The following is a 14,829-nucleotide window of genomic DNA, read 5'->3' as shown; positions in this document are numbered from 1 at the left end:
GGAGAATGATGTGATTGACTTGACCCATTCCGTTAGCTTAGCACTTGATCGTTTGTTTACTGCTATTCCTTTCTTCATGACTTATACATGTTCTTATACTATGAGATTATGCAACTCCCGAATACCGGAGGAACACTTTGTGTGCTACCAAACGTCACAACGTAACTGGGTGATCATAAAGGTGCTCTACAGGTGTTTCCGTACTTGTTGAGTTGGTATAGATCAAGATTAGGATTTGTCACTCCGATTGTCGAAGATGTATCGCTGGGCCCTCTCGGTAATACACATCACTATAAGCCTTGCAAGCATGATAGCTAATGAGTTAGTTACGGGATGATGTATTACGGAACGAGTAAAGAGACTTGCCAGTAACGAGATTGAACTAGGTATTGGATACCGACGATAGAATCTCGGGCAAGTAACATACCGATGACAAAGAGAACAACGTACAGTGTTGTGCGGTTTGACCGATAAAGATCTTCGTAGAATATGTAGGAACCAATATGAGCACCCAGGTTCCGCTATTGGTTATTGACCGGAGACGTGTCTCGGTCATGTCTATATAGTTCTCGAACCCGTAGGGTCCGCACGCTTAAATTTCTGTGACGATCGGTTTTATGAGTTTATATGTTTTGATGTACCGAAGGTAGTTCGGAGTCCCAGATATGATCACGGACATGACGAGGAGTCTCGAAATGGTCGAGACATAAACATTGATATATTGGAAGCCTACGTTTGGACATCAGAATAGTTCCGGGTGAAATCGGGATTTTACCAGAGTACTGGAGGGGTTACCGGAACCTCCCGGGGGCTAATGGGCCTTGTTGGGCCATAAGGGAAAGAGAGAGGGGCCGGCCTAGGGCAGGCAGCGCGCCCCCTTCCCCCTGTCCGAATTGGACTAGGAGAAGGGGGGGCACCCCCCCTTTCCTTCTCTTTCTCTCCCTGCCTTTCCCCCTCCTAGTAGGAGTAGGAAAGGGAGGAATCCTACTCCTACTAGGAGGAGGATTCCTCCTCTGGGCGCGCTACAAGGGCCGGCCGGCCTCCCCCTTGCTCCTTTATATACAGGGGCAGGGGGGAACCTCTAGACACACAAGTTGATCACAAACATCTCTCCCAGCCGTGTGTGGTGCCCTCCTCCACCATAATCCATCTCGATCGTACTGTAGCGGTGTTTAGGCGAGCCCTGCTGCGGTAGCCTCATCAACATCGTCACCACGTCGTCGTGCTGACGAAACTCTTCCCCGAGCTCTACTGGATCATGAGTTCACGGGACATCACCGAGTTGAACGTGTGCTGAACGCGGAGGTGCCGTACGTTCGGTACTGAGGATCGGTCGATCGTGAAGACATACGACTACATCAACCGCGTTGTCATAACGCTTCCGCTTAGCGGTCTACGAGGGTACGTGGACGACACTCTCCCCTCTCGTTGCTATGCATCACCATGATCCTGTGTGTGTGTAGGAATTTTTTTGAAATTACTACGTTCCCCTATAGTGGCATCCGAGCCAGGTTCTATGCATAGATGTTATATGCACGAGTAGAACACAAGTGAGTTTTGGGCGATACAAGTCATACTGCTTGCCAGCATGTCATACTTTGGTTCGGCGATATTCTTGGATGAAGCGGCCCAGACCGACATTACGCGTACGCTTACACGAGACTGGTTCTACCGACGTGCTTTGCACACAAGTGGCTGGCGGGTGTCAGTTTCTCCAATTTTAGTTGAACCAAGTGTGGCTACGCCCGGTCCTTGAGAAGGTTAAAACAACACCAACTTGACGAACTATCGTTGTGGTTTTGATGCGTAGGTAAGAACGGTTCTTGCTCAGCCCGTAGCAGCCACGTAAAATTTGCAACAACAAAGTAGAGGACGTCTAACTTGTTTTTGCAGGACATGTTGTGATGTGATATGGTCAAGACATGATGCTATATTTTTGTATGAGATGATCATGTTTTGTAATGGAGTTATCAGCAACTGGCAGGAGCTATATGGTTGTCGCTTTATTGTATGCAATGCAATCGCCCTATAATTGCTTTACTTTATCACTAAGCGGTAGCGATAGTCATAGAAGCAATAGTTGACGAGACGACAACGATGCTACGATGGAGATCAAGGTGTCGTGCCGGTGACGATGGTAATCATGACGGTGCTTCGGAGATAGAGATCACAAGCACAAGATGATGATGGCCATATCATATCACTTATATTGATTGCATGTGATGTTTATCATTTATGCATCTTATTCTGCTTTCTTTGACGGTAGCATTATAAGATGATCTCTCACTAAATTTCAAGATAAAAGTGTTCTCCCTGAGTATGCACCGTTGCCAAAGTTCGTCGTCTCGAGACACCACGTGATGATCGGGTGTGACAAGCTCTACGTCCATCTACAACGGGTGCAAGCCAGTTTTGCACACGCAGAATACTCGGGTTAAACTTGACGAGCCAAGGATATGCAGATATGGCCTCAGAACACTGAGACCGAAAGGTCGAGCGTGAATCGTATAGTAGATATGATCAACATAGTGATGTTCACCATTGAAAACTACTCCATTTCACGTGATGATCGGTCATGGTTTAGTTGATATGGATCATGTGATCACTTAGATGATTAGAGGATGTCTATCTAAGTGGGAGTTCTTAAGTAATATGATTAATTGAATTTAAATTTATCATGAACTTAGTACCTGATAGTATTTTGCTTATCTATGTTGTTGTAGATAGATGGCCCGTGTTGTTGCTCCGTTGAATTTTAATGCGTTCCTTGAGAAAGCAAAGTTGAAAGATGATGGTAGCAATTACACGGACTGGGTCTGTAACTTGAGGATTATCCTCATTGTTGCACAGAAGAATTAAGTCCCGGAAGCACCGCTGAGTGCCAGGCCTGCTGCAGATGCTGCTGACAACGTTAAGAACGTTTGACAGAGTAAAGCTGATGACTACTCGACAGTTCAGTGTGCCATGCTTTACGGCTTAGAACCGGGACTTCAACGACGTTTTGAACGTCATGGAGCATATGAGATGTTCCAGGAGTTGAAGTTAATATTTCAAGCTAATGCCCGGATTGAGAGATATGAAGTCTCTAATAAGTTCTATAGCTGCAAGACGGAGGAGAATAGTTCTGTCAGTGAGCATATAATCAAAATGTCTGGGTATCATAATCACTTGGCTCAACTGGGAGTTAATCTTCCTATTGATAGTGTCATTGACAAAGTTCTTCAATCATTGCCACCAAGCTACAAAAGCTTTGTGATGAACTATAATATGCAAGGGATGAATATGACTATTCGCGAGCTCTTCGCGATGCTAAAGGCTGCGGAGGTAAAAATCAAGAAGGAGCATCAAGTGTTGATGGTCAATAAGACCACCAGTTCTAAGAAAAAGGGAAAGGGGAAAAAGAATGGGAACTTCAAGAAGAACGGCAAACAAGTTGCTTCTCAGGAGAAGAAACCCAAGTCTGGACCTAAGCCTGAAACTGAGTGCTTCTACTGCAAACAGACTGGTCACTGGAAGCAGAACTGCGCCAAGTATTTGGCGGATAAGAAGGATGGCAAAGTGAACAAAGGTATATGTGATATATATGTTATTGATGTGTACCTTACCAGAGCTCGCAGTAGCACTTGGGTATTTGATACTGGTTCTGTTGCTAATATTTGCAACTCGAAACAGGGACTACGAATTAAGCGAAGACTGGCTAGGACGAGGTGACGATGCGCGTGGGAAATGGTTCCAAAGTCGATGTGATCGCCGTCGGCGCGCTACCTCTACATCTACCTTCGGGATTAGTTTTAGACCTAAATAATTGTTATTTGGTGCCAGCGTTAAGCATGAACATTATATCTGGATCTTGTTTGATGCGAAACGGTTATTCATTTAAATCTTAGAATAATGGTTGTTCTATTTATATGAGTAATATCTTTTATGGTCATTCACCCTTAAAGAGTGGTCTATTCTTGTTGAGTCTTGATAGTAGTGATACACATATTCATAATGTTGAAGCCAAAAGATGCAGAGTTGATAATGATAGTGCAACTTATTTGTGACACTGCCGTTTGGGTCATATTGGTATAAAGCGCGTGAAGAAACTCCATACTGATGGACTTTTCGAATCACTTGATTATGAATCACTTGGTACCTGCGAACCATGCCTTATGGGCAAGATGACTAAAACGCCGTTCTCCGGAACTATGGAGCGAGCAACAGATTTGTTGGAAATCATACATACTGATGTATGTGGTCCGATGAATATTAAGGCTCGCGGCGGGTATCGTTATTTTCTCACCTTCACAGATGATTTGAGCAGATATGGGTATATCTACTTAATGAAACATAAGTCTGAAACATTTGAAAAGTTCAAAAAAATTCAGAGTGAAGTGGAAAATCATCGTAACAATAAAATAAAGTTTCTACGATCTGATCGTGGAGGAGAATATTTGAGTTACGAGTTTGGCCTACATTCGAAACAATGCGGAATAGTTTCGCAACTCACGCCACCCGGAACACCACAGCGTAATGGTGTTGTCCGAACGTCGTAATCGTACTTTACTAGATATGGTGCGATCTATGATGTCTCTTACTGATTTACCGCTATCGTTTTGGGGTTAGGCTTTAGAGACGGCTGCATTCACATTAAATAGGGCACCATCAAAATCCGTTGAGACGACGCCTTATGAACTATGGTTTGGCAAGAAACCAAAGTTGTCGTTTCTTAAAATTTAGGGTTGCGGTGCTTATATGAAAAAGTTTCAACCTGATAAGCTCGAACCCAAATCGGAGAAATTTGTCTTTATAGGATACCCAAAGGAAACTATTGGGTACACCTTCTATCACAGATCCGAAGGCAAGATATTCGTTGCTAAGAATGGATCCTTTCTAGAGAAGGAGTTTCTCTCGAAAGAAGTGAGTGGGAGGAAAGTAGAACTTGATGAGGTAACTATACCTGCTCCCTTATTGGAAAGTAGTTCATCACAGAAACCGGTTCCTGTGACATCTACACCAATTATTGAGGAAGGTAATGATGATGATCATGAAACTTCAGATCAAGTTACTACCGAACCTCGTAGGTCAACCAGAGCAAGATCCGTACTAGAGTGGTACGGTAATCCAGTTCTGGAGGTCATGTTACTTGACCATGATGAACCTACGAACTATGAGGAGCGATGATGAGCCCAGATTCCACAAAATGGTTTGAGGCCATGAAATCTGAGATGGGATCCATGTATGAGAACAAAGTGTGGACTTTGGTTGACTTGCCCAATGATCGACAAGCCATCGAGAACAAATGAATCTTCAAGAAGAAGACAGACGCTTACGGTAATGTTACTGTCTACAAAGCTCGACTTGTTGCAAAAGGTTTTCGACAAGTTCAAGGAGTTGACCACGATGAGACCTTCTCACCCGTAGTGATGCTTAAGTCCGTCTGAATCATGTTAGCAATTGCCGCATTTTATGATTATGAAATTTGGCAAATGGATGTAAAGACTGTATTCCTGAATGGATTTCTGGAAGAAGAGTTGTATATGATGCAACCTGAAGGTTTTATCGATCCAAAGGGAGCTAACAAAGTGTGCAAGCTCCAGCGATCCATTTATGGACTGGTGCAAGCCTCTCGGAGTTGGAATAAACGTTTTGATAGTGTGATCAAAGCATATGGTTTTATACAGACTTTTGGAGAAGCCTGTATTTATAATAAAGTGAGTGGGAGCTCTGTAGCATTTCTAATATTATATGTGGATGACATATTATTGATTGGAAATCATATAGAATTTCTGGATAGCATAAAAGGATACTTGAATAAAAGTTTTCAATGAAAGACCTCGGTGAAGTTGCTTATATATTGGGCATCAAGATCTATAGAGATAGATAAAGACGCTTAATTGGACTTTCACAAAGCACATACCTTGATAAAGTTTTGAAGAAGTTCAAAATTGATCAAGCTAAGAAAGGGTTCTTGCCTGTGTTACAAGGTGTGAAGTTGAGTAAGACTCAATGCCCGACCACTGCAGAAGATAGAGAGAAAATGAAAAGTGTTCCCTATGCTTCAGCCATATGCTCTATCATGTATGCAATGCTGTGTACCAGACCTGATGTGTGTCTTGCTATTAGCCTAGCAGGGAGGTACCAAAGTAATCCAGGAGTGGATCACTGGACAGCGGTCAAGAACATCCTGAAGTACCTGAAAAGGACCAAGGATATGTTTCTCATTTATGGAGGTGACAAAGAGCTCATCGTAAATGGTTATGTTGATGCAAGCTTTGACACTGATCCGGAAGATTCTAAATCACAAACCGGATACGTGTTTATATTAAACGGTGGAGCTGTCAATTGGAGCAGTTCTAAACAGAGCATCGTGGCGGGATCTACATGTGAAGCGGAGTACATTGCTGCTTCGGAAACAGCGAATAAAGGAGTCTGGATGAAGGAGTTCATATCCGATCTAGGTGTCATACCTAGTGCATCGGGTCCAATGAAAATCTTTTGTGACAATATTGGTGAAATTGCCTTGGCAAAGGAATCCAGATTTCACAAGAGAACCAAGCACATCAAGAGACGCTTCAATTCCATTCAGGATCAAGTCTAGGTGGGAGACATAGAGATTTGCAAGATACATACGGATCTAAATGTTGCAGACCCGTTGACTAAGCCTCTTCCACGAGCAAAACATGATCAGCACCAAGGCTCCATGGGTGTTAAAATCATTACCGTGTAATCTAGATTATTGACTCTAGTGCAAGTGAGAGACTGAAGGAAATATGCCCTAGAGGCAATAATAAAGTTATTGTTTATTTCCTTATTTCATGATAAATGTTTATTATTCATGCTAGAATTGTATTAACCGGAAACATAATACATGTGTGAATACATAGACAAACATGGTGTCACTAGTATGCCTCTACTTGACTAGCTCATTGATCAAAGATGGTTAAGTTTCCTAACCATAGACATGAGTTGTTATTTGATCAATGGGATCACATCATTAGGAGAATGATGTGATTGACTTGACCCATTCCGTTAGCTTAGCACTTGATCGTTTATTTACTGCTATTCCTTTCTTCATGACTTATACATATTCTTATGACTATGAGATTTTGCAGCTCCCGAATACTGGAGGAACACTTTGTGTGCTACCAAACGTCACAACGTAACCGGGTGATCATAAAGGTGCTCTACAGGTGTTTTTGATGGTACTTGTTGAGTTGGCATAGATCAAGATTAGGATTTGACTCCGATTGTCGGAGAGGTATCTCTGGGCCCTCTCGGTAATACACATCACTATAAGCCTTGCAAGCATGATAACTAATGAGTTAGTTACGGGATGATGTATTATGAAACGAGTAACGAGATTGAACTGGGTATTGGATACCGACGATCGAATCTCGGGCAAGTAACATACCGATGACAAAGAGAACAACGTATAGTGTTGTGCGGTTTGACCGATAAAGATCTTCGTAGAATATGTAGGAACCAATATGAGCATCCAGGTTCCGCTATTGGTTACTGACCAGAGACGTGTCTCGGTCATGTCTACATAGTTCTCGAACCCGTAGGGTCCGCACGCTTAAAGTTCTGTGACGATCGATTTTATGAGTTTATATGTTTTGATGTACTGAAGGTAGTTCGGAGTCCCGGATATGATCACGGACATGACGAGGAGTCTCGAAATGGTCGAGACATAAATATTGATATATTGGAAGCCTATATTTGGACATCGGAATAGTTCCGGGTGAAATCAGGATTTTACCGGAGTACCGGAGGGGTTACCGGAACCTCCCGGGGGCTAATGGGCCTTGTTGGGCCATAAGGAAAGAGAGAGGGGCCGGCCTAGGGCAGTCAGCGCCCCCCTTCCCCCTGTCTGAATTGGACAAGGAGAAGGGGGGCGGCGCCCCCCTTTCCTTCTCTTCTCTCCCTGCCTTTCCCCCTCCTAGTAGGAGTAGGAAAGGGAGGAATCCTACTCCTACTAGGAGGAGGATTCCTCCTCTAGGCGCGCCAACAAGGGCCGACCGGCCTCCCCCTTGCTCCTTTATATACAGGGGCAGGGGGAACCTCTAGACACACAAGTTGATCACAAAGATCTCTCCCAGCCGTGTGCGGTGCCCCCTCCACCATAATCCATCTCGGTCATACTGTAGCGGTGTTTAGGCGAAGCCCTGCTGCGGTAGCTTCATCAACATCGTCACCATGCCGTCGTGCTGACGAAACTCTTCCCCGAGCTCTACTGGATCGTGAGTTCGCGGGACGTCACCGAGCTGAACGTGTGCTGAACGCGGAGGTGCCGTACGTTTGGTACCGAGGATCGGTCGATCGTGAAGACGTACAACTACATCAACTGCATTTTCATAACGCTTCCGCTTAACGGTCTATGAGGGTACGTGGACGATACTCTCCCCTCTCGTTGCTATGCATCACCATGATCCTGTGTGTGCGTAGAATTTTTTTTGAAATTACTATGTTCCCCAACAGCTAGATCCTCTTCGGTGTTCCTGGGAGCATGGTGCAAACCATATTTGGGTATTTCTGATCCCTTGATTATGGAGGGTTTGTCACTACGAGATGGGGTTCGTTTCGCTTCACTTCGAGGATTCTCACATGTGGTAATGGAAACTGATTGCTTGAAGATGGTGACGCTCTGGAACTCTCGCCACAATTCTCGGTCAATTGTCGCTCCTTTATTGTTAGAGATAGGAGAGCTATGTAATAATTTTACTTTCTTTGATATTCAACATGTAAACAGGTCAGCTAATGACCCGGCGCATCTTTGTGCAAAGCGCACTTGCACTTGGAATGTGGCCGATAGCTGGCTTGAGGAGACTCCTGGCTTTTTGGTGACCAGCCTATTGGCTGATTGTCCCAAGAATGCCTCCATATGAATAAAGCTCTCTGGTTTCCCCGCAAAAAAGAACTTTTATCCTCGATACATCTTCATCCAACGGCTCAAAACAGATTGGTTACTTGTTCATCTATCACCGCCTCACCCCTCCTCCCTCGACCTCGATCATTCATACCCACCACCATGTTGGTCGCCTCCCTGCCATCTCTCTTGTCTTGCCCCAATGAACAACCCCCTTCACCCCTGACCCCGCACTAAATTTCTTCCTCGCCTCCACCTGAGACGACGCAGGTCGCTACCGCTCATAGCGTCGTCACCGGCTGCGGTGAGGGCCTAGCCCGGCCTCGGCAAGGCCGACACTCGACGCTGCCGCTCCTTATGTCGTCCCCGCCTTGGCCATGTGCTGCGGGGAATTGACTGATGACACAAAATTTTCAACCACCTGATGCTTAGCAAAACTGAAAATTTCAAGGAGCAGTAGCTCCACTTCGATCCCCAAATAAGGCCTAGTAACTTGTTTAATCATTATTTTTCTATTGTATACAATAAATATACACGGTGTTAGAAAAAGTCGAAAGGAAGCATAAGATTCACCTCAATCCAAAAATTATGAAAAGGTTGTACAAGTAACAAAAAACATTTGAAAGGTACCCTGCCATGCCATGCACGGACTCTCGATTGCCTCGCGATTCGTGAAGTAGTTGAATCCCGCACGAGGTCTCATCATAATCGATACCCTTTTGAAAGGTATTGCGAAAAGTTTTCCTTTAGGCTAGAGAAAAGAACACCAAAGACACCTCACCTCATTGGTCTTGCAAAGAGAATGAACAACACACTCACAAAGAGGGTCACAATGATGCTCTCTCATGCAAAGTTACCTAATTCTTTCTGGGCTGAACCTATCTTCATCGGTTCCTCTTGTAGGTGACATTCCTCAGAGAATTTGTTCACTGAAAGATGTATCATTCATGCACTTGAAGATTTGTCCACAAAGAGAATTGCTCTCCTCAAAAAGACACTGAGCAAATCTTTTGTCATGTAGGATTTAGGACGAGTTAAGAAAGAACTAAGCTTGAGTATTCTATAGTCTCACCTAAATAGCTTGGCGTAATCATGGTCATAGCTGTTTCCTGTGTGAAATTGTTATCCGCTCACAATTCCACACAACATACGAGCCGGAAGCATAAAGTGTAAAGCCTGGGGATGCCGCAAGAAACTCTCCGCTTGCATGCCACCAGAAATTGACTATTGAGCAGTGTCCTACAAGCAAGAAGGAGAAAGATGAAATGAGTAAAGTACCATATGAATCTCATGTGGGCCGTTTCATGTATGCCGTGGGGTGCACTAGGCTTGATATTGCCTATGCAATTGTAGATTTTAGTCGATTCATAAAAATCTAGGTAAAGCTCATTAGGAAGGAGTGAAGTGGATTCCAGGTATCCAAGGGAGCTTCTACATCTTGTTTATGCTTTGAAGGTGGTGATCATGTATTGCAGGGTTGTGCATATTCAAATTATGCCGGTAACAAGGACCGTAGGATGTCCACATCTAGATACCTAATGACTTATGCAGGGGAAGCGATGTCATCGCACACAAGATTGCAGAAATGCGTTTCCACATGAACTACACAATTTGAGTACGTCGTCGGAGTTGATGGTGGTATGTAAGTTTCATGGATGAAGAACTTACAAGAACTAGGCATGAAGCAATAGACGTATTGGCTGATCGAACTTGCTCTGTTTCGTGCTAAGTTATGGCTTTTGTGACTGACTAACAATTTGTGAGTTATTAACAAAGAAGTGGTGATAAAATTACTTTATTTTTGTTGCGCGGTGTTCAGATCACCATCGATTGTGCGTTAATTTCCAACATTTGTTTGTAATCACAATATCTACATCACATCGACAAACCCAAAAGTGCATGTCACATACATTTATCTCGGAGCGGATTTTTTGGCGGGTCGTATCATGCTGTTTTTTTTCGTGCATGCGAATATATTGCTCCATGATGTACCTTTTTTATCAAATAATATAGCACCTTTATGTTGTCAAGTAAAAAAAAACATTGCAAGTTTTTTGAACGTAAAAACATTACGTATTTGTCCATCCCAAATTATTAATTTTATGACCGCAACAAATACAAGAGCTCCATCTGGTGTGAGGTTTGCCATCATGAATACAGAGTGGATTTTTGGATCCCGACCTCTGTGGAGTTGAAAAAATAATTAAATTATTTAGATACATTCTTATCTATATGTGTAATTTTTTTTAGATTTTTTCGTAACTTCAAAATTTGAGTTTTTATAATTTCAAAACTCGGGGTCCACAAGGCCGGAGCTCTATTAGCAATTATCGCCACGGCCACCCAGCCAACTTTATTTTCAAGCCACCAAAGACACATTGGCCAAATCCGTTAACCATTGTCAGAGCCGGAAGAAATATATCCAGTTATCCACGCAGGTTCGCGTTAGCATATCTTGCAGTGCAATATACTCCTCCGGCCTCCAGGGCAAAGCTTGTAAATTTGTTTTTTTGCTCCTCCGCGGCGAAGGACGGTCACACAGAAAATCTCTACTCAGCAGCAGTAATCCTAGCAAATAGAGAAACCCCGCGCCTGGGACGTGCGACAGCACGTGATGCGCACCGGTTAGGCCACATGGGACTTGGAACAGTGATCTGATCCATCCGTCCAACCATCCAAAGGAGCCTATGTGCCCCTTCGTACGCTGCTACTAGTACTAGAAGAGGTCACGTGCGATGGCGGAAATCCAATTATCATTTTTCTGCGGCATATACTGTGTGACATTGACTGGCCAATAGGAATGGCCGGCACTGCTTCCATTTCCTCTCGTCTCTCTGCGACGAGAAAAGAAAAGAGCGATCGGATTTGAGATGCTTCCAAGACTGTCGCAGCGCTTGCCTGTCCGGCGCGAAATGTACAAGGTATTTCCCACTTTGATTTTTGGCGGAAAAAGGGGTCGGGTGTAGTAAAGGAAATGCTCCCTTTGTTTCTTTTTACTCCGTATATATTCTTTTTTTTGCGGGGATTTTACTCTGTATATTCGATTTGTCATAAGTCAAATTTTCTAAAGTTTGACCAAATATACATTAAAAAATACCAACATCTACAAAAGAAATCGAGGGTTTGAATTCAGACAAACCTCGATATGTAGAGTAAAAAGAAACGGAGTGAGTATTTTGAAGATGGAAAGGGTTAAAATTTAAAAGAGGCCGCAAAAGATCCGCGAGTAAACCGAGAAAACAAACGGAGCGAGGGCAGTGGCTGGCGGAAGTGTCACGGGCGTGCCTTGAAAGTTGGATCTCAAGACGGAACTCCCGATCCCTCCCTCCGAAGCGAAACACCCAGACAGACATACAGACGCAGCGACGACACATATTCCCTCCCACCACCCCCACCGCCCACTCCTCCCCCGCCCCAGCCACCGCGCACGCTCCCCGAGGCAGACCCACTCGCCCGCCTCCCTCCCTTCCTCCCTTCCTTCTTCCCTCCGTATTCACCAGTCACCACCACCCTGGTGGTTAAAGCCAGAGCCACCACCTCAAACTCACACCCCGAGTTAGAGTTAAAACCCCGAGCCGAGCTTCCCTAGTCCTGGTAGTGGAGTGGTTTAGAAACCTCCGCCGACTCTTCCTCCAACTGTTTCAGTGCAGTAGGCCCTCTAGCCCGGCGGGTGAGCGGGAGCGCGCGCGATGGAGCGGTGCGGGAGCTGGTCCGAGTCCGACGCCGCGGCGCAGGCGGCAGCGCAGAAGGCCGTGCCGGCGCCGTTCCTGACCAAGACGTACCAGCTCGTCGACGACCCCGCCACCGACCACATCGTCTCCTGGGGAGACGACCGGGTCTCCACCTTCGTCGTCTGGCGCCCGCCGGAGTTCGCCCGCGACATCCTCCCCAACTACTTCAAGCACAACAACTTCTCCTCCTTCGTCCGCCAGCTCAACACCTACGTAAGCGCCCGCCGCCGTTTCCGCTTCTGTTTCTTGGCTGGTTGGGTTCACGACGCATGCATGGAACGGTGGCTGACTGACGGGGTGTGGCAATGTCGCAATGCAGGGGTTCCGCAAGGTCGTGCCGGAGCGGTGGGAGTTCGCCAACGAGTTCTTCCGCAAGGGGGAGAAGCAGCTGCTCTGCGAGATCCACCGCCGGAAGACGTCCGGGTCCACCACGTCGTCGTCCCCGCCGCCCTTCTTCGCGCCCCCGCACTTCCCGCTGTTCCACCCGGGCGTTTCGGTCGCGCATCACCACCAGCAGTTCGTGGGCGAGGACGGGGCAATGGCGGCGCACGCTGGCATGGGCGTCCCGTTCATGCAGCCGCATTGGCGCGACCAGGGCGCGCCTCGGCTGCTGGCGCTGGGCGGCCCCGCCGCGCCCTCGCCGGGGGCGGACGGCAACGGCCGCGCGTCCAGCGCGGCGGTGCTGATGGACGAGAACGAGCGGCTGCGGCGCAGCAACACGGCGCTGCTGCAGGAGCTGTCCCACATGCGCAAGCTCTACAACGACATCATCTACTTCGTGCAGAACCACGTGCGCCCCGTGGCGCCCAGCCCGGCCGCGGCCACGTTCCTCCAGGGCCTCGGCAATGGCATGCAGCCGCGCAAGATGCCGCCGGCCAGCACCGGCGCCGGGAACGGGCTCAACACCTCCGGCGGGAGCACGACGTCCAGCAGCTCCCTGACCATCGCCGACGAGCTCTCGCCTCCGCCCAACCACCTCTCCGCGGAGAAGAGCGGCGGAGAGGCCGGCAGCAGCAGCGCGGCTCTGTCGGCGCCCACGAAGCTGTTCGGCGTGCACCTCAGCGCCGCCCCGGTCGGCGCGGGGAGCAAGAGACCGCCTTCCCCCGAGGAGGAGCTGCCGTCCACGCCCCCTGCCACGAAGGCCCGGCTGGCGCTCGAGAGCGACGACCTGAGCCTGTCCGTGGCGCCGCCGTCGCAGCCTTGCGCCGCCTCGTCTCCAGCTAGGAGTTAGCTAGCTAGATAGCTAGTTAGTATTAGCTCACTCACCTAGCAAGCAAGCAAGCAAGCAGGGTAACATCCGCGTTGCTGCATGCAACCGCGGACCATTTTGCTGTGTTCTAATCCGACCGACGTGTTCCGTTTCCTACTACTGTAGACCAGTTGTTAGTTTGTTGCTCCCTCCCTCCTAAAGTTAGCCAGTGCTTAGCTTAGCTAGGGTTCTGTCTGTAGACTCTAATCGCCCAGCACTCAGAGCAAGTGCCATCATGTGCCCGAACTAATCGAAGCCAATCCGGTGTTTTTTGTACAGTACTGCTCTGAATCTGATAACCAGTTTGTAGTAGCAAGCAGCAGATGAACTGTGGCGCCGCTGATGGCAAATCTTTTGTTTGCACGGCTAGTCCGGGAAGTCAGCAGCATCCTCGATTTAAAATCGCTTTCTTTGGTTGCCTTTGCCTTTTGCGTGCGCTCGGCGAGTCAAAGATGGGGAAAGGCTGTTGCCTGTTGCCTTGCAGCCATTGCGGCAGGCTCGAGCCCATTGGTCACACGCACACACGCACACACAGGTCGTAGCTCACCGAGCGAGTATCGCTTGTTTCTGAGACGTAAGGTAGAGTACTGCATGCCGTAGAGTAGTACCAGTACGAGCACTAGCTACTTGTAGGTTGTAGCCCTAGGCTGGCTGGCTGCTTGACATGTGAATATAGAGAGCAGGAGTACGTAGGCTGCGGAATGCATGCCCGGGAAACCCGAGAAGCGGCCGCGTGATGATTAGAGAGGGCTGAGCCTGGAGAAGATGCTGAGAAGTCTAATCCGGAGCCGGAAACGTAGAGGCCGGGCAAGCAAGAGATCTCCTCTGGCTGCTGCTTCCCTCTCTCTCGGGCGAGGGGAGGTGGCATCGGCATCGGGCTCTGTTTCTTCCACTGTTCGCTTCTGCTGTTTGTTGCTGCTGCGAGGGCGGCAGCAGGCAGCAGGGGGGGTGGGGTGGCGGGGAGAGGAGAGGAAAAGAGAGACCAGGCCGAGCCAAGG

At 47.2% G+C, this 14,829-nt stretch overlaps 1 protein-coding gene across 1 annotated transcript; it reads left to right on the top strand.

Moving 5' to 3' along the window:
• Window positions 1–12,262: 12,262 nt before the first annotated feature.
• On the top strand, window positions 12,263–14,109 carry LOC125556153 (heat stress transcription factor B-4c-like). The gene is made up of 2 exons (XM_048718938.1): window positions 12,263–12,795; window positions 12,902–14,109. The coding sequence occupies exons 1-2, from the start codon at window positions 12,541–12,543 to the stop codon at window positions 13,811–13,813; spliced, it is 1,167 nt and encodes a 388-aa protein (XP_048574895.1). The 5' UTR covers window positions 12,263–12,540; the 3' UTR covers window positions 13,814–14,109.
• Window positions 14,110–14,829: the final 720 nt, after the last annotated feature.

This window comes from Triticum urartu, chromosome 5 (genome assembly GCF_003073215.2).
Source record: "Triticum urartu cultivar G1812 chromosome 5, Tu2.1, whole genome shotgun sequence".
Lineage (NCBI taxonomy): Eukaryota > Viridiplantae > Streptophyta > Magnoliopsida > Poales > Poaceae > Triticum > Triticum urartu.
The sequence above is the reverse complement of the archived record's forward strand: the minus strand, read 5'-3'. Positions and strand labels throughout refer to the sequence as shown.

Coding starts and splice junctions, on each gene's coding strand:
- LOC125556153 (XM_048718938.1), top strand. CDS start 12,541: ATGGAGCGGTGCGGGAGCTGGTCCGAGTCCGACGCCGCGGCGCAGGCG. Junction 12,796..12,901: donor TCCGCCAGCTCAACACCTAC/GTAAGCGCCCGC, acceptor GTCGCAATGCAG/GGGTTCCGCAAGGTCGTGCC.